We start from the raw sequence: 19,150 nt of genomic DNA, 5'->3' as shown, positions 1-19,150 counted from the left end.
TTTCCCAGCACCTGTTCTTTATGAGTCCAAGGTCAGGAACTGGGATCTTTGGCGGGCAAAAGCCTGTAATCTGTTGGGGTGGGCATAATTTTTCCCTAGTATTTTTTGGATGTGTGTTTATTGGACCCCAAAATTTTAAGATAAGCTGGAACCCCCCCCCCCCCAATATTTATAACAGTGAATGGGGTTTTCCAGTAATTTTTTTCAGATATCTGAAAATGTTCAGCTCTATTACAGTCTATGAGGGAATTTTTTTCAAGCCGATGGAGCGGGACTGTTTTCAGTGTAGAGGCACCAAATTGCTAGTGTAACTGCAGGTCACTCTCCTGACAAGTTTGGTGAAGTTTGTATTAGGCGATGCAGTTTTATGAACCCCTAAAGGAAGTGGATTTCCAAAAGGCTTTTGACAAAGTTCCTCACCAGAGACTGTTGAGAAAACTCAGCAATGAAGGAATAAGAGGGGAAGTCCTCCTATGGATTAAAAACTGGTTGAGAAACAGGAAACAAAGAGTGGGTGTAAATGGGAAGTTCTCACAATGGAGAGATGTCGGGAGTGGTGTCCCCCAAGGATCCGTTTTGGGACCAGTGCTCTTTAACCTATTCATAAATGACCTGGAAGTAGGGGAATTGGGTAAGCGATAATGGTAGCCAAGTTTGCAGATGATACCAAATTATGTAGGGTGAGGTGAGAGAACCTACAAAGGATTGGCTGTAAAGAGCTCCCAAGCAGACCTTGATAAATTAGGTGAGTGGGCTCAGAAATGGCAAATGCAGTTCAATGTAGCAAAATGTAAAGTGATGCACATAGGGGCAAAAAAATCCAAACTTCACATACACGCTACAGGGGTCAGTGCTATCAGTCACAGACCAGGAAAGGGATTTAGGCGTCTTAGTTGATAGTTCCATGGGAATGTCAACTCAATGCATGGCAGCTGTTAAAAAGGCAAACTCTATGCTGGGGATAATTAGGAGAAAGGAATTGAGAATAAAACCTGCAAAAGATTGTCAGTGCCCTTATATAAAGTGCAGTGAGATGAATGCGAATCCGCACTTGGAGTACTCCTCGTGTCCAGTTCTGAGGTAAGCTTGCATCTCAAAAAAAAAGGATATTGAGGGAGATAGAAAAAAGGGAGTGCAGAGAGAAGGGGCAACAAGGATGATTGAGGGATTGGAGCACCTTCCCTATGAGGAGAGGCTGCAGCGCTTTGGGACTCTTTAGTTTGGAGAGGAGGCGACTGAGGGGGGGTATGATTGAAGTCCTACAAGAAAAATTATGCATGGGGTAGAAAATGTTGACAGAGAGAAATTTTTCTCTCTTTCACCAAATTCTAGAACCAGGGGGCATTCATTGAAAAATGCTGGGGGGAAGAGTGGGACTAATAAAAGGAAACACTTCTTCACGCAGCGTGTGATTGGTGTTTTGGAATATGCTGCTGGCTACAGGAGGTGGTGATGGCCACTAACCTGGATAGCTTTAAAAGGGGCTTGGACAGATTTATGGAGGAGAAGTCGATTTATGGCTACCAATCTTGATCCTCCTTGATCTGAGATTGCAAATGCCTTAACAGACCAGGTGATCAGGAGCAACAGCCGCAGAAGGCCATTGAGTTCACATCCTACATGTGAGCTCCCAAAGGCACCTGGTGGGCCACTGCGAGTAGCAGAATGCTGGACTAGATGGACTTTGGTCTGATCCAGCTGGCTTGTTCTTATGTTCTTAAGTGCACCATCTATCCAACCGAGTTTTCAGTGGTTTCCTATGTTTTTGTGCTCACTGTGATTCCCATCTGAAGGGGAGTTAAATTGCACTGACAGACGGTGCAATGCTCCTCCTGGCCCATCTGCAGGACACCCCCCTTTCCCACTGTGCATACTTGCTGTTAGTAACTGTTGCGGGTGTGTTCTTGGGGCAATATACAGAGAAGAAGAAGAAGAGTTTTGGATTTATATCCCCCCCTTTCTCTCCTGCAGGAGACTCAAAGGGGCTTACAATCTCCTTGCCCTTCCCCCCTCACAACAAACACCCTGTGAGGTAGGTGACTAGCCCAAGGTCACCCAGCTGGCGTGTGTGGGAGTGCACTGGCTAATCTGAATTCCCCAGATAAGCCTCCACAGCTCAGGCGGCAGAGCTGGGAATCAAACCCGGTTCCTCCAGATTAGATACACGAGCTCTTAACCTCCTACGCCAGCAAAGGTGGGACATGAGGAGACAGCTGAGGCAGTCACAACTGGGGACTAGGCCCCTTCTCCTTGGCTTAGTTGTGTGGGGTGGTACATTGTCTCCATCCTCAGTTGGAGGAATGGAGGCCCTTGTTTGGTGCCCTGCAGTAGAGTGATATGCCACAACAGCTGTTCTCTCCCTTGGCTAAGACCCAAACTAGATAATATAGTACAGCTAGGGTTACCAGCTCTGGGCTCAGAAATGCCTGGAGAGTCTAGCAGTGGAATTGGAGGAGGGTGAGGTTTGGGGAGGGTAGTGACTTCGATGGGGTATAACGTCATACCGTCCACCTTCCAAAACAGGCGTTTTCATCTTGATGCACCGATCTGTATCACCTGAGGATGATAGACACAACAACCGTAGACACAATATGCTACAACAGTGGTTGTTCTCTCCTTTGGCTGAGAGTCAAAGGAGAGAGACAGCTGTTTGCACGTCGTGTTCTTTTTAATATACCCTGCTTATCTGTAGAGTTGCTATCATTACCCCCCCCCCTCCATGAATGTGTTCTACGTTCGTTATGTAATGCTGAATGCATGTCTACCAGCACATATACGCACAGCAAGAAGGCATAATCACTCCCTGTAGTAGATCTGTCTCCCAAAAGCAGATTTACAAGGTTGCTCTGAAGTCCCATGATAATAGAATAGCTATGTTTATGTAATCCTCATGTTCAGACCCCTCTTCCTCTAATCCCTGTCCAAATTCTTTAGTTTGTCGGCGTGGGCTCTATTCGGACTGAATGATTATGTATTTTTTAGGAAGGGCGCTAGGATAGGAGATGGTGTATCAATGGAACTTTGAGGATGGTTTTATATAATTTTTTAATTGTTCTTTCATGAATTGTGCCCTCCCAGGTTCAGGTTGTGACTCTCGTGATGGGCAGGGAATAAATGTACAGAATGTATAGAAATAAGTACCGGTAAGTAAATTATAGAGGGGGTTCAAGAGTGTAGGGTATCTTTTCCCTTACTTGCTTCAAGTTCCAACTCCGGGGACCTCATTGAAATGTTACACTCATACATCTTAGTTAGCTCCAAACAAATAAAGTTGATCAAAAATAGGGAAGATACATGGTGAACATGACCAGATACAAAGATGTCCCCTGTGTTCCCACGACGAAGTCCAGGCTTCAAAATCTCATGATGCAGGAATGATAACTCCAGTCTTAAAAGTTGCTGCAGGGATGCTGCCGTTGACAGATGTACTTGGCACAGCATCCAGAAGGGAGGAATGGTTGTTCTGAGAGCCAAACTAGATGATACAGTGTCCCTGGGAAATGTCATGGACTGCCATGGTTTAACATGGGAAGAGGAACTCCGAGGAGGATCACAACACACCCCCAAGGCCTTGGGAGACCACCACGGCAAGGCCAATTCTCCAATGCCTTTTCAAAGAGACCCTTAGTCATCAGGACTCTCAGGCCTGGAGGCCCCAACATGGACCTGCCCACAGTCAATCTGCCACGGTCTCACAAAGCGCCCCAGGAGCAGAGGAGGTGAAGGACTAAGGATGAGGAATGGACCAGGTGCGGGAGTCCACCGCTGGTAGTCTGAAACCTCCCCTCAGCGAAGGAAATGCTAGGAAAGACTGATGAATCACTTTGGAATTTGACCCTAATATTCCTCATGAATAGAGAAGTTGACTCAACTTGTGAGGAGCCTAATGTGGACTCCTCCTTGCCAAACTTTTGAGACTTTAAAGAAAACTCCCTATATAAGGCTGCAGCTATGTGGGACCAAGTTGTCTGCAAAAATTATGAGTCGACCGGTGTCTTGATTGGCTTTGCTCAGTTCAGTTCTGGGATCTGGCCCTTTGTCAACTGAAACTGCCTAGCCAACAGAAGCATATTGGTTTTGTTGAATGGTGCTCTGGGGACTTTCCCTCTTTCAGTGGGGGTGTTAGAGAGGATAGGGCCCACATGGATAATTTCAACTCAGCAGCGATGTCAACTAGCAAGAGAGATGGAGTAGATCAGTAGTAACCAGGTAACCAGTTCAGAAGAATATTGGTATAATTTGCCATTTTCTATCCACCTGCTCCCAGAAAAAGAGAAATACTCATATTTCTCATTATCCAGAGGGTCATGCATTTATTTCCCTCGTCACTTATGGTCAGGGTTTGCAGGGACAATGCTATGGTCAGCTTTTTTAGATAGGTTAGTCACAATGGCAAATGCCAACATTTTTTGATCATCCATAGTGTATTCAGTGTATACAGTGTGTGCAGCTATAATAACCAAACAAGCTATTTGTATTTGTTGAAGCATCCATGGGTTCTCTCACCAATTTTTGGACTGGGATGCAAAATACCCTTCCTGAGGTTTGAAGTAATTTGGTTGTACCCAGAGGTGGGATCCAGCAGGTTCTCACAGGTTCCCGTGAGTAGGTTACTAATTATTTGCGTGTGCCGAGAGGGGGTTACTAATTGGTGATTTTGCCACGTGATTTTTGCCTTAGTTACATCCCTCCTCTCAGCAGTAGCGCACAGAACTTGAAGCAGTCTAGCAAGAGGTGCACCGGCATGCGTGGCAGCCTGCGCGCATTCGTTTCCTGCCCAAGGACCGACGCAGCAGCTACGTCCTTGCCACAGCCCCACCCAGGAATGCCCCGCCCCGGAATGCCCGGCCACACTCCGTTGTGCCCCACCCAGCCCCATTGGCGCTATGCCACAGTTTGAATCCCACCATGGGAACCTGTTACTAAAATTTTAGGATCCCACCATTGGTTTTACCTGTAGGACGTTCACCATGGCTCAATTGAATGTAACACAAGATAAGACTAACTGACCTGTGCAGAGCTCCGTGAAGCCAAATGCCTCATTTAAATTCATTTACTTCACTTATGTATCTGTGGTACAGACTAACATCATGGTGAGGTATTAGTATTTCACATACAGTGAAGCCAAACGGGTGGACTGTATGCACGTTTTTCTTGAACATCCTTTATCATATTTAAATCATATTTATTTTAGCTCTCTGTCCAAGAGCTAAAATGTCCAATCTCTCTGCTTGTGTTGAATTCTAGAAATCCCCATGCCGCTTGCTGCCTCTGGCATTCTGGTAACCCTTCAATTTATATTAAAAAAAAGTTCCCTTGGAAAAAGCACCACAGTACACCCATTTATTATTTAGAAAAGACGTGATCAGAGGCGACAACAGAAGTAAACACAGCCACGTTCCTTTCTTTCAAGATTGCAGACATGGCATGCTTATATTTATAAAAACCTGTCAGCTCCGTGTCTTTCCCTTCACAATGGCTGAATAAGGACTGAAGGTTAAAACAAGACTTTAAAAAAAAAAGTCCCTTTCAGTTTATGCCTTTTATGGTAATTAAAAAAGGAAGCATGTCAGATATTTTTTTCCGGCCTTGTTAGGTCTGAATTTGCAGTCAGCACATAGATATTATAAACTGGTATTATACTAAGAATATTTACATAGCCCGTTAACATTCCAGTAATATTTATAATTCGATGTACTAGCAAAATTTTAGGCATGAGATACAAAAATAAATTTTTGATTTGAGATTGAGGTGACCAGTTTTGATGACATTGTATTGCAGTAGTTCTTCTCTGCACTCACAGCAGTTTGCATTTGGCGGGACGGAAAATGTTTTGATCTTATCACAATCCTTTTTTGTCGGTTTAGTTAAAACTCTACAAGCTGAGGCGGCATTTTCTCCTCTAAGGCAAATTAAAATACAATAAATAGCCCGAAACGTCTAATTGGATTAGTTGATTCTGCTGTTGGTTTTGGATGCGATACACAAAAAATATCATGATTTGCAGGCGTGACCTAACTATCCCTACGCACAACTGTCCCTAGCAAATGCCAGCTATGCCTGGTGTCAGATAGGTCTGTGATGGCTGCGGTCATATTCCTTCTATTGGCACAATGAGGAATAGTGTTGCAGTCAAGGGGCGGGGGGGGGGGGGAAGCCCTGTCCCTTTAACAAGATGCTATTTCCCTCCATGTCATATGAAGTTTATCTACCCATTTCCTCACATTATGCCTCTTTGAAAGGGACATTTTTTTTCCCCAGGCCTTTTGGCAGTCCTAGTGAAGAACAGGCTAAGCAGTTTTCCCCAATGACTAGAACACAGGGCATTATAGCCCCCGGCTGAAGAGATTTTTCAGCTACTACCCTAATCACAGAAGCATTGCTAGAACCTTTGCTGTGTTCTTGGAATACCAGTTTTGCTCATAGTTCACTACAGTGGTCGGGGATTGGTGATTGGTATCAGTGAACCATTTTATGATCGTGGAATAGCATAACCATTTAGTTCTGATGGATGCAGAAATTGGGTCTATATCCGTGGTGGCAAACCTTTGGCACTCCAGATGTTCTGGACTACAATTCCCATTAGCCCCTGCCAGCATGGCCAATTGGCCATGCTGGCAGGGGCTGATGGGAATTGTAGTCCAGAACATCTGGAGTGCCAAATATCCTCTGATGTGGTAACTCAAGCCATTTTATTTAGATTGGCTTAGGAGACATATGGTCTGGTTTGACTTTGTCAGAATCAAAGCAGGGTCAGCCCTGATTAGTACTTGGATGGAAGAGAGACCACCAAGGAAGTCCTGAGTTGCAATGCAGAGGCAGGCAATGGCAAAACACCTGTGAATATCTTTTGCCTAAACTCATGGGGGGCCACTTGGCACACTACCTGTATTGCTTAATAAACCCTGTTCAAAGGAGAGCCATAATGCTCGCCAGGTTTAATGTTATGCCTTCTGCCTTGTTACATGGCAGATTTAATAAGCAAGAAAAGGCTAAAAGATTGTGCCCATGTAACGATGGCTCAGTTGAATCTCTGGCCCACCAATTACTTCACTGTCTCAGATTCAAGGAAATCAGATCCAAGTATGTGAATCTTACTCCTTTACATTTACCCCATCTCCCCGATTTAATTAGATTACATTACTTGTTGGACAACCCTGATCCTTCTCTCTTTTTGACAGTGGCAGACTTTCTCCTGGAAATTACTAAACGCCAGTAGATTTCCTTCGACATAACATTTATTTACTGTATTGTATATGCTTTTTAATCCGTTTTTTATTATTGTTGTACTGTTGTCTATGCCAATAAAGGCTTGCTTCTAAACTCACGGGGTCACCACAAATGGATGGCAACTTGATGGTCAAAAAAGGGGGTATCTATATTTTCTGTCGCTACTCAAGCTCTTTATTGAAACGTGCTTTTCTCAGAAACTACTGAAACCATCCACCTCCGTGGCATTTCATCTTTATTTTTTTCATCCTGTGGTTAGGTAGTGCATTTCTTTTCCCCCTATATTCCTGTGTTTCATAACAGAATTTGGCGCATGTAGTAAATGTCACTAAAATAAAACCTATGAATACAGAATGACAGAGGTTTAAAACATGCTCTATTTGGTGAAGGAAAAAAAGCCCACTTCCAGAGCTCTATGACTGAACCAGAATGTTCCTTTCTTCCAAAAAGGAAGACTTGATAAGTAACCAAGTTAGAACTTCAGCCTGACTTGAAATCCCAGACATATTTTCTTGCTGCAGACTCTTAGTGGTGATGGACAGTCTTTCTGCACATGCTCACAGCAAGCGAATCACAGCTGCTGAGGGCCAAATCTCATGGATCTGCCAATACATAAATGTGTTCTGCTACCAACAATCGTCAATTTCAATGTTATGCAGGGTTATGTCTGGCATAAAAACTTGCAGTTCAAATCTCCAGGAAGGTATGCTGGACATAAACTGGTATAATACTGAATTGACCATTAGAGGGAGCAAAACATGTTTAGAACAGAAACCCCCCCCCCCCCCCCAATCTAGAACTGACAACCAAGGAAATTAGGAAAACAAAAATATGGAAAGGCCCAACAGGGCTCTCCCCCACAGTTATTGGTGTTTTAAAAGAAAAGACATATAGTTAAAAAAAACTTGTTTCCTTAAAAATACTAATAAGAGACCCCAATTCCTATTAGTGAAACTGATCAAGGCTTAAAAATCTAATCCCCTATTCCTTTTCAGTGTGGTCCCAAATCATGATTGTGCCCTCACACATTATACCTTTTACAGACTGACCGAGATCCATGATTATTATCATGTCAGTTTTACACGTGACTGAGCTCCAACCCACAAATACCTCAGTTCAAATCTCACCTCATTCCATGGACATATCGCATGATATGCTCCTTCATACCATGATTAAGATCCTAAAATGACATCATTTCATAAGGTCTGAGATCAATATTGTTGCATCTGGAACATATGTTGGTTGAAATAGTTGGATTGTCTTTGTTTCCACAATCTTCAGATCTATGTTTTCATCACTTAACAGTTCTGGTATGTCTTGATACTATTTTACTGTAGGCAGTTTTTAATGTTGGGGTGCTGTGTGGTTTCCGGGCTGTATGGCCGTGTTCTAGCAGCATTCGCCTGCATCTGTGGCTGGCATCTTCAGAGGATCTGATGGTAGGAATGGAAAGCAAGTGGAGTATATATACTGTGAGGTGAAAAGGTGAGGCCATCTGAATAGAGTAGCCTAGCATGTGAGTCACAGAGAAGTCTGTAGCATGGGAGTAACAATGAAGCTAGCAAGGTCAATAGTTGAATGGATCTGAATAGAAGTATCCTGGTCTTTGTTCCCTTTGAGTGCTATAGTCTATAGTTGAGTGCTATAGACTATAGTATAGTCTATACTCCACTTGCTTTCCATTCCTTCCATCAGATCCTCTGAAGATGCAGGCGAAACGTCAGGAGAGAATGCTGCTAGAACACGGCCATACAGTCCGGAAACCACACAGCACCCCAGTGATTCCGGCCGTGAAAGCCTTCGACAATACAGTTTTTAATGTTGTTTGACCACATTTATCTGACATAAGATGGACTGCTTTTTGGATAACTGGAGGGAAGGCAGCATGGTATAGCCCTATCTCATCATACCTCAGAAGCTAAGCAGGGTCAGTAATTGGAAGGGAGACTACATAGTAAGATTGTGCAGAGGAAAGCAATGGCCAACAACAACCTGTGCTTCTCACTTGCCTTGAAAGCCCCTTTCTGGGCTCACCACAATTCAGCTGCAACTTGACAGCACTTTGTGCACACATTTTGGACAGTTGGGCAGTCCCATAATTTGATTCAATGAACATTTGTATAGGGTATTTTATATTCCACTAAAATTTGCTCTTTCTCTGTTTGGCTCCTGACCCTACCACGGATTCATTGCCAAGGGCTCTGTTACCAGTTTCCAGCCTTAGAGTTTCATATGGGAATAACAGAAACTGAATGCACCGAATTGCTCAAAGGTCAAGCCCAGCAAAGATGGCAAAGTACCCTGCACATTAGAAATGCAGATGAAATAATTAATATCAGGGATACAAACATTCTGCAGTTGCAGAGAAACACAGGTCCATTTTGAGGCATAATATGAACAAAATATGCGTACATTCTGCACAAAAAGTCAATAAAATTCCGTGCTAGTAACAGCTGAATCCTGCAACTAATTTTTATATTTAAACAAATATGCATAAATTTACTAAAATGTTTTGCTTTTTTGTTTTGCTGATGTCAGTTATGGAAAGTGTCAAGTGGGTAGCCAATATGGGGTAGTAATTAGAGTCAGACTTGGGGCTCAACTAGACATGACAGCACCTCTTTTAAGGCTGGAGTTTTTTTCTTTCAAAATTGCCACGGGGGCTCAATTCTGAAAGCTTTCCCTGATGGTCCATTGGATGTACAGTGACCCAGGCACAGACGTAGGATCCAGCAGGTTCTCACAGGTTCCGGAGAGTAGGTTACTAATTATTTGTGTGTGCCGAGAGGGGGTTACTAATTGGTGATTTTGCCACGTGATTTTTGCCTTAGTTACACCCCTCCTCTCAGCACAGAACTTGAAGCAGTCTAGAAGGAGGGAGGTGCACGGTGATGCGTGGCAGCCCTGCGCCTCACCGTGCATTAGATTTCTCACCCAAGGACTGGCATGGCGGCACCGTCCCTTGCCACCAGCCCGCCCACGTCGCCTGCCCGCCCCATCATGCCCGGCCACGCCCCCGTCATGCCCCGCCCAGCCCCATTGGTGCTACACCACAGTTTGAATCCCACCTCCATGGGAACCTGTTACTAAATTTTTTGGATCCCACCACTGCCCAGGCAGTCTTCCCTTGGCTGAGAGGGCTTGAAGATGGCATTGGAGGAAGGAGACAGGGCCCAGTAGCAGTAGAAGTGACAGACAGGGCTTGTTGGGCAATAAGGGTGCAGCCAGGGGAGGAAGAAGAATAGTCTGGATTTATACCCTACCTTTCTCTCCTTTAAGGATACTTGAGGTGGCTTACAAACTCCTTCCTCTCCCCACAACAGACACCTTGTGAAATAGATGGGACTGAGACAGTTCTGAATGAACTGTGACTAGCCCAAAGTCACCAGAAGGAATGTAGGAGTGGGGAAACAAATCTGGTTCACCAAATAAGCCTCCACCTCTCCACAGGTGGAGGAGTGGGGAATCAAACTCGGTTCTCCAGATGAGAATCCACCTGCTCTTAACCACTACACCACGCTGGCTCTCAGGGAGACAGGGATGCCGCCACATCTCATGAAGCCTGAAGATTGGACAGCTGAAATCTTCCAGTCAGCTACTAGATAAATTTGGGCCAGTAATTTTTTCAGCCCAACCTACCCCACAGAGTTGTCGTGAGGATAAAATATGGGCCGGGGGACACCTTTTAGGAAGGGTGGATAAAAACAAGACTGATGAAATGACAGAAGAACTGGCCTCTAGGCATTGAAATCTGACTGCCTATTTTTGCTTCTGATACTTCACCAGTTTTAAAACTTGCCTCACACTTTCACCATCATGGGCCTTGCCTGACTCAGACCCATGCCTAGTAAGTCCACTCAGGAAGTAGCAAACATGGCTCAGGATATGATCTGGCATGCAATGGTAACATGAGTGGATATTACTGTATTACTACAATAACGCCAAAGCCTGGGCATAGCAGTATGTAGCTAAGTCCAGGCAATGTAGGGGGATCCTAGGGAAACATAGTCCAGGAAAAAATTCTCGAGTCTAAAACTTCAGGTTATGTGGACCTCTGGAAGAATTATCCAGCAAATCCTAATTATTTTCAGATTGGAATTCACAAGATTCTCTGGACCAAGGACAACTAATGAAGATTCATTAAAGACTTGGTTATGTATGTTCTGGGGATGCATCTTGCTACTAAAAAAAGTGCTAGAGCTTAGCTTTTTAAAAAAAGTATTTTGCACTACACTGGGCCATCCCCATGTCTTGACACGTAGACAAAACAGAGTACAAACTATACATTTTAGAAAATATCACATCGACTTGAGCTGTGCACAGAAATCCATTGTCTGGTCTTTAGCTGGCTCCCACACGGCTTATATCACCGAAGTTTCTGTCTGAAGAGAAAACTGTATTGTTGAATTACGATGCAGCTGTGAGATGCTCTCTGAACCATTTCTAGAAATGGAAGAGCTGTGAAGCTTGTAATCTCGGCCCATTCTTTGGTTCAAACACCAACTCCGCCATTTTCTTTTCAGTTCACCTTGTACCTAATGGTAAACAAAGCAAGCAGACAGGCAGATTATGTGTGCTTCATTGGTAAAAAATAAAAATAAAATAAAAGATTCTTGAAAGAATCAACAGCACTTATGTCTTTATGCCATGACAGTAATATTGTCTAATAGTTCCCTTTGTGGAAGAACTACTGAGATATATGACAGGGGATCCGACCTCTGAGCCTGTTCTAAAATAGCAGCCAATATGCTGGTAACCTGCCGAGAATAATTTGCATTTGCCCTTGTCATGTAAGGGCATCAGCCAATAGCGTTCCAAGGAAATAGATGAGGAACTTTAGCTGCAGTGGCACAGAACTCAAACATACATGAAATAGGATGGAGAAAAAGATTAACAGAGAAAGTCCTGAAAAATGACAAGCAATTTCTATCACCTCTATTCTTGGAACTTCCCTACTAAGAATTAGTGAAATAATTCAAGAGCAGCTCTGTAAATATCTAATAGTTGCTGAAATCATGCTGTGAACATTTTGTAATCAGTGGCACCAAATGTTAACGTATTAGGTCAACAGGGTGAAAATATGCTTATTAATAACTGGGCAGGGATTTTTGATAAAAACTACGAATGCAACAACCTTCAGCAAAAAAGTGGACTAACTACATACATACTGATTTTTTTGCATAGCTTTGGGTTGGTCAAACTCATGAGGCATCAAATAACAATCCTCACTTTTATTGTGTCGTAAGGGGGTAAATGTGAACTTACTTCACTGTTCAGAAAACAGTACAGGATTGCAACAACTAGGCCCTAGAAGGACAAAATGTGAATGAGTTAACACATAACAATCAATGGAAATCTGTTAAAAAAATGAGCAAGAGAAAGTGTGCAAGTTACCTGAAATGATCCCAGACACAACTCGAAAATTATTTGATAATTATGGGAAATGCGGACAGGAAAAACCGCAAATACCATGTAGTGAACTCCAAACAGCGGGATTAGCAACAACGTGGATTTGGCAAGTCGCCTGAAAAACAACCAGGAAGAATTAAGGCTCAGTTGAGTTCCTGCTGCCCCCTGTTTGCAAAAACAGGCTTAAATGCAGCCACAGAGTTTCACTCACTTGTACTGGGACTGGTCATTGCCTCCCACGTCTGGTGACCTCAACTTCTGTAGTAAAATTCTTATAATGCTAATGAAGAGTATAAAATTGACCTACAAAAAAAAAGAAGTGTGGTCTATTAGCAGTCTGGGATACTCCCTTTACGAAACCATCCGCCAGTCAAAGGACAGCACGCTCTGATTTTTCAGAAAAAAACTTCTTGTGGCATGAAAAGTTAGATTTCAGTCCAGTAGCACATTAGAGAGCAACATGATTTTGGGGGGGGGGGGGGGGTTGAGAGTTCAAGAGTCAAATATGAAAATAAGATAAATATGAAAATAATAAAATAAAACCCCTTCAGAACTTGAATTCTGCTCTTCTACTGTAGAATAAGACAGATAGCCTCTGAAACTATTCGTATGGTATTTACCAGATAGTAAACATTTTGATAAGTAATAAAGCAATTCATGCTATGCCTTTATTCATAAAGAATCTCATTACACCAGCTAATAATCATCTCATGCTGCTGTTGTACGTCCATGCCAGGAGGAGTTTATCCCATGTGAGGCTGATTCCTTGTAAATTTTTAGGAAGCTTATTAAAATATTTTTATTCCACCTGCCTTTTGATGGCACAGAAGAGATACTGTATGATGCTCTTCTGTACCACTCAAAACAACATTTTAATGAGTTATTTTGTTGGGGGGGGGGTGTCTTTTCACTTTGTAAAAATTTCCATTACAACAGTGTTGCTCTTCTAATTCCAGAGTTGAAAATAGATAAATTATGCATAATTTGTAAATAGAAGAACAAGAAGATATTAGGTTGTTTTGGTGCCAGAGGAGCTTAAAGAAGGGTGAACCCACCAAGTGTTTTGATAAGAATACAGCGTTGTTTCTATTAAACATTCCTAGGAGATGAACTAAGTGATATTAAAATTTCCAAATGATCTCTAACGAGTCAATAGAGTTTAATCTTGCATGCTGCTTACAACAAGATTTAAGGAAGTACTCATAGGTTAAGGCAGCAGAATACATTCAGACAGCAACCACTGGCTTTTAGAAATGCGTTTTATAACTCTGTTGTTGGAATTGTTAATTGTCATGACTTTGTAAGCCACTTTGGCGACCAAAAAGTCAGGGTAACAAAGAAATTGTTATTTGTAATGGCAGATATGGCAAAGTCCTGTGTGGTTTTCAGTTCACAGTTCTGCCAAATCAAAATGGCATGTTCATGGAAACAAAGGACAAGGAATTAGACAAGAGGATGCCAGTAGACTGCATTGGTGCCAAGCTCTGGTAATGCTTCCAGAGAACAGATTGGTCCAGGACATCACCAATTAAAAAGATCAGAGGCAGCTATAAAATATGAACAGCACGACGTGCCAAAGCTTGCCAATAAGGTGGCCGAGGCCAAAATGCTACTGGGAAATGTTTCTAACAGAGAAATGTTTGCAGTGTCAGAAGTAAATGACTCTGCATGTTATGGTGTTTTGAGTATCATACTAGAACTTGGGACACGTGGTTTCTAGGGTCCTTTGGCTGTGGCAGGGGGTAGGGTTGCTAGCTCCAGGTTAGGGAACTTCTGGAGATTTGGAGGTAGAGCCTGAGGAGGACAGGGATCTCAGTAGGGGACAATGTGACAGAGTCTACCCTCCAAAGCACAGGTGTCAAACTTGCGGCCCTCCAGATGGTATGGACTACAGTTTCCATCATCCCTTGCCAGCATCATGCTGGCAGGAGATGATGGGAACTGTAGTCCATACCATCTGGAGGGCCACGAGTTTGACACCTATGCTCCAAAGCATCTGTTTCCTCTAGGGGAAGTGTTCTCTGTAGTTTGGAGATAAACTCTGTAGTTTTGAGCTGTACTTCTGGGGAATCCCCAGCCCCCGCTCCCACCCCCCACCCAGATGCTGGCATCTCTACTAGGTTCCAATGCTAAATCAGCCATCAGAGTCACTGCACTGAGCTAGTCACTTTCACTCAGCTGGGTCTATCTCACAGGATGATCAGGAGAACAAAATGCAGGGGAAATCCATGTTTGAACTCTGAGCTCCTTGGAAGGAAAGGCAGGATGAAAATGGATTGATAAGTTTCATAGTATTACCAAAGAACAATAAGTCGCCATATAAATACACAGTGGTGAGATCCAAAAACTTTAGTAACAGGTTCCCATGGTGATGGGATTCAAACTGTGGCGTAGCACCAATGGGGCTGGGCGGGGCACGACGGGGGCATGGCCGGGAATTCCGGGGGTGGAGCATTCCTGGGTGGGGCTGTGGCAAGGACGCAGCCGCTGTGCCGGTCCTTGGGTGGGAAACGAATGCAGGCAGGCGCAGGCTGCCACGCACAGCGGTGCACCTCCTGCTAGACTGCTTCAAGTTCTGCACGCTACTGCTGAGAGGAGGGGCGTAACTAAGGCAAAAATCACGTGGCAAAATCACCAATTAGTAATCCCCTCTCGGCACACACAAATAATTAGTAACCTACTCTTGGGAACCTGTGAGAACCTGCTGGATCCCACCTCTGTCCAGAAAGGGTGTATGATAAATAAACACATGAGACAAACTTGGAGACACTGTCATATAGTTAATTTAAGAGTGTGTGTTAGTCTAATAAAATTAATACAGCCTCACAATGAGTAACTCACTCATAATCCAGTTGAAAATAAAGAGAGAGAGAGAGAATGGATGCTTACTTGTGACTTACACGTTTAAAAAGATTGGTGTTCTGGCCTCAAAAATAGCTGTATGGCCATCAAATTGTACTGATACGACCATGGATTTGTTATTTGAATTTTATGTACCGTATACACTCATGTATAAGTTGAATTTTTCAGCACATTTTTAATGCTGAAAAAGCTCCCCTCGACTTATATGCGGGTCATTAAATTTTTTTGTGTTTTTACTTTGCCGGCCAGGAGGGGGCGCAGTTTTTATGCTAGAGGCACCAAAATTTCAGGGTACCCTCAGAAGTCTCTCCTGATGATACCAGCCAGGTTTGGTAAAGTTTGGTTCAGGGGGTCCAAAGATATGGACCCCCAAAGGAGGTGCCCCCATTCCCCATTGTTTTCAATGGGAGCTATTCGTAGATGGGGCTACCCGTTTGAGGTTCCATAACTTTGGACCCTCTGAACCAAACTTCACCAAACCTGGCTGGTCTCATCAGGAGAGTCTCTTTATGATACCAGCCAGGTTTGGTGAAGTTTGGGTTAGGGGGTCCAACGTTATTGACACCCAAAGGGGATGCCCCATCCCCCATTGTTTACAATGGAAGCTAATAGTAGATTTTTCATTTCTGATAATATCCCTCTTAAAATCTAAGTTGGGTTACATTTGGACATACAGATGATGATGAGGAATCCAGTTTTGAAGGATTTTAACTCTTGTGTTTTAGCTTGGTTGCTGGTTGAGCTAAGGTTTTTATACTTTTAAAGTTATTGTTGATACCATATTGTTCTTGTTGACCCTCTTTTCCACTTACAGAGCCAGTTTACTGTTTTTCTTTGAAATAAATATTCAAAAACATTTAACCTACTGATGCCTCAATTGATGTAATTTTATTGGCATCTATTTTTATTTTTGAAATTTACCAGCAGCTGCTGCATTTCCCACCCTCGACTTATCCGCGAGTCAATAAGTTTTCTCAGTTTTTTGTGGTAAAATTAGGTGCTTCGACTTATATGCGGGTCGACTTATACTCGAGTATATACGGTATTTTTGAAAACTTAATAAAGTATTTTTAAAAATTGTATTGATACCAATTTCCTGCCAAAAATTGCCACAAATGAGTGGCTGAGGAAAACCAATAAAGGCTGAATGAAGGAAAACTACTGTGCAAAGCTAAAGTATGAAAATAATGCATAAGCAATATTGAATTTACTTACTAGAATAGAAATTAGGATCGGTAATTTTATAATCCACCAAGGACCACTGTGCTCATTAGTATCCCAGCAACTATAAGAAATGGGGGAAAATAAAATATGTTGCTCTTCAATTGTCCAGAAAGGGTGTATGATAAATAAACACATGAGACAAACTTTGAGACACTGTCATATAGTTAATTTAAGAGTGTGTATTAGTCTAATAAAATTAAAAAACAGGAAATAATAAAATTAAAATATAAACACTAAACAGATATAGTTTTATCATTTTCTCTTGTGAAATCTATGACAGGGTTCTGCTGGAAAGTCTGGAAGATATGCCCTTGAGATCATGGTGTTAGTGTAACCCCCATGCTCAGAATGGATTGACCCAGAAAGGGGTGGAGACTCAAAGCAGCAGAAGGCTGCAGAACTTATGTAGTTGGAGGAGACAAGGCTACCAGACTCAGACCTTGATTTGTATAAGCCCTTAACACCTTGTTAAGGTAACTGCAATGTTGTTGGGAACTAGTGGGAAGGTAGTTGTTTATTTTTGCTATGTTGAAAATGTTGGAGTTTATTGTTTCAGGGTTTTTTATGTTTGTAATGGGTGAGAGTTCTCCTGGAAACCTTCATCATGTTGAATCCTGTTCATCAAGCTCTTGGAGTCTTCAGGAGCCAACCCACTTGCAAAGAAGAATTGGACTTGGCAGTATCAGTAGACTGTAAATATAAGGACTTGAAAATGCAACCTGAACAGGACCTTGAAGTGTGATGTTAAATGTTGATGTTTGATGTTATTTGTTAAGTAAGTAAACCATTTTGTTTTTAAAATTTGTTGTTGCAAACTCATTCCAAGTTCTGCCCCACAGAACCCACTGATAGAGGTTACATTAGCACCAGGAGCAGATCTCCATTGGATGATTGCTCACATGAAGACCCTTTTCCCATCTTTGAATATCTTAGTATTTGTTTACATTTTTGATAATTATCTTTGTAGAGATTGTCATTTTGTCCTGTTAATTATGCTCCCAAATATCTTATTGGTTTTTAAAACAACAACAACACATTCTGTTGCTTTTCCCCCGTCTTCTTCTGCTTTAGTTGCTGTCAATAATGTTGTCTTTTTTGTTATTCCATTTATATCCAAGATAATCTCCAAATCTATTTATTTGTTCCTTAGTGTATCTCAAAGAACTATTTGATTTTCTAATTAACATAACAGCATCCGCATAGCTTTTCATGTTATACTCTTGTCTTTTTATTTCAGAGATGCTTTTTGTAGCTAGTCTTTCTATTGCCAGAATAAATAATATTGGTGATATTGGACATCCTTGTCACATTTCTTGTGCTATTTCAATTTTTTCCATTAAAGAACCATTTATTAAAATTCCAGCTTGATGTTTTGTATAAATATTCAGCATCCAATTTTAAAATTTTGTTCTGCAATTCATATTTTGTAAGAGTTTCATTAGAAATAACCAAGATATGTTATCAAAAGCTTTCTCTGCTTCCAAAACAGAAATGGTGTTTTGAATATTCAGTTGAATTCAGTAAATGTCTAATAATGCCTTTCATATATCTCCCTGGAATGAATCGCATTTGATCTTCATGGATTAAATCTATAATACAATTTCTTACAACACAAATGGGGGGGGGGAATTGAGTTGTGGAGCTTGCATGGGGTTATGCCAATGCATTTGCCCCCTCTGCTGGTACAAGTGACATCCCTGCCAGCAGAAGACACAAAGGTGCCGGCACCCAGCCGCCACTCAGCTTCATGGCGATGAAACCTGGAAGTTGGGGCTGCTGCAAAGCTATACTACTGCTTGATCGGATGCTGATGCAGGGGCGGTAGAATGGGGCATTCCTTGGGGTGGAGCCCGGGGCTTGGACATACACCACCCTTTGGGGTGGCATAAGTCCATTTAGCCCTATGAAAGAGTTACTGGCAGTGGGGTTTATTTTTTTCTGCCTCCCCACACCACCAGAAAGCCCTCTGGCAATGGCAGCATGGATGTGGCACCATCCCTGGCTGCCTTGGGTGGTGGATTGCGCTGCCCATTTTTCAGCCATGATCGTTATGAAGATTTTATAATCCATGTTTAGTAATGAGACTGGTCTACACAACTGTGGTAATAATGGTCATGCCCTTCTTCATATGTTAGTTATGTTAGCTACTTGCCAAATAAGTGGTATATTCTTTCTCTCTTGTATTTAATTCATTACTTTTTGTAAGGGCGTTGCTAATATTTTTTAAAAGCATTCGTAATAAGTTGTTGTTAGACCATCTGGTCCAGGTGCTTTGCCCTCCTTGAGTTTTTTTTTCTAGCGTGATTAATTTCTTGTATTGTTATTTTTTTGGTTTAGAATTCTTCTGTGCTCCGACATGACTCTTTCAATTGGTACTTCTGTTGAATATCTCTCCATACCTTTTTCATCTATAGAATCTTTTTAT

General features: G+C 42.3%; 1 protein-coding gene across 2 annotated transcripts in view; it reads right to left on the bottom strand.

Annotated features, from left to right (window-relative positions):
• Positions 1-10,680: 10,680 nt before the first annotated feature.
• Positions 10,681-19,150, bottom strand: part of VIPR2 (vasoactive intestinal peptide receptor 2) — a 59,911-nt gene continuing 51,441 nt past the window's right edge. The window contains exons 9-13 of one of the 2 annotated variants that reach the window (XM_048511832.1): positions 16,717-16,786; positions 12,851-12,942; positions 12,625-12,754; positions 12,496-12,537; positions 10,681-11,765 (exon numbers count right to left, since the gene is read on the bottom strand). In XM_048511832.1, the coding sequence (XP_048367789.1) occupies positions 11,592-11,765; positions 12,496-12,537; positions 12,625-12,754; positions 12,851-12,942; positions 16,717-16,786 (508 nt within the window). In that variant the 3' untranslated portion in view covers positions 10,681-11,591. The remainder of the gene's footprint in view (positions 11,766-12,495; positions 12,538-12,624; positions 12,755-12,850; positions 12,943-16,716; positions 16,787-19,150) is intronic. The other variant, XM_048511834.1, reaches the window with a different exon arrangement.

This window comes from Sphaerodactylus townsendi, linkage group LG11 (genome assembly GCF_021028975.2).
Source record: "Sphaerodactylus townsendi isolate TG3544 linkage group LG11, MPM_Stown_v2.3, whole genome shotgun sequence".
Taxonomy (NCBI): Eukaryota; Metazoa; Chordata; class Lepidosauria; order Squamata; family Sphaerodactylidae; genus Sphaerodactylus; species Sphaerodactylus townsendi.
Note: the sequence above shows the minus strand (reverse complement) of the source record. Positions and strands in the feature narration are given on the sequence as shown.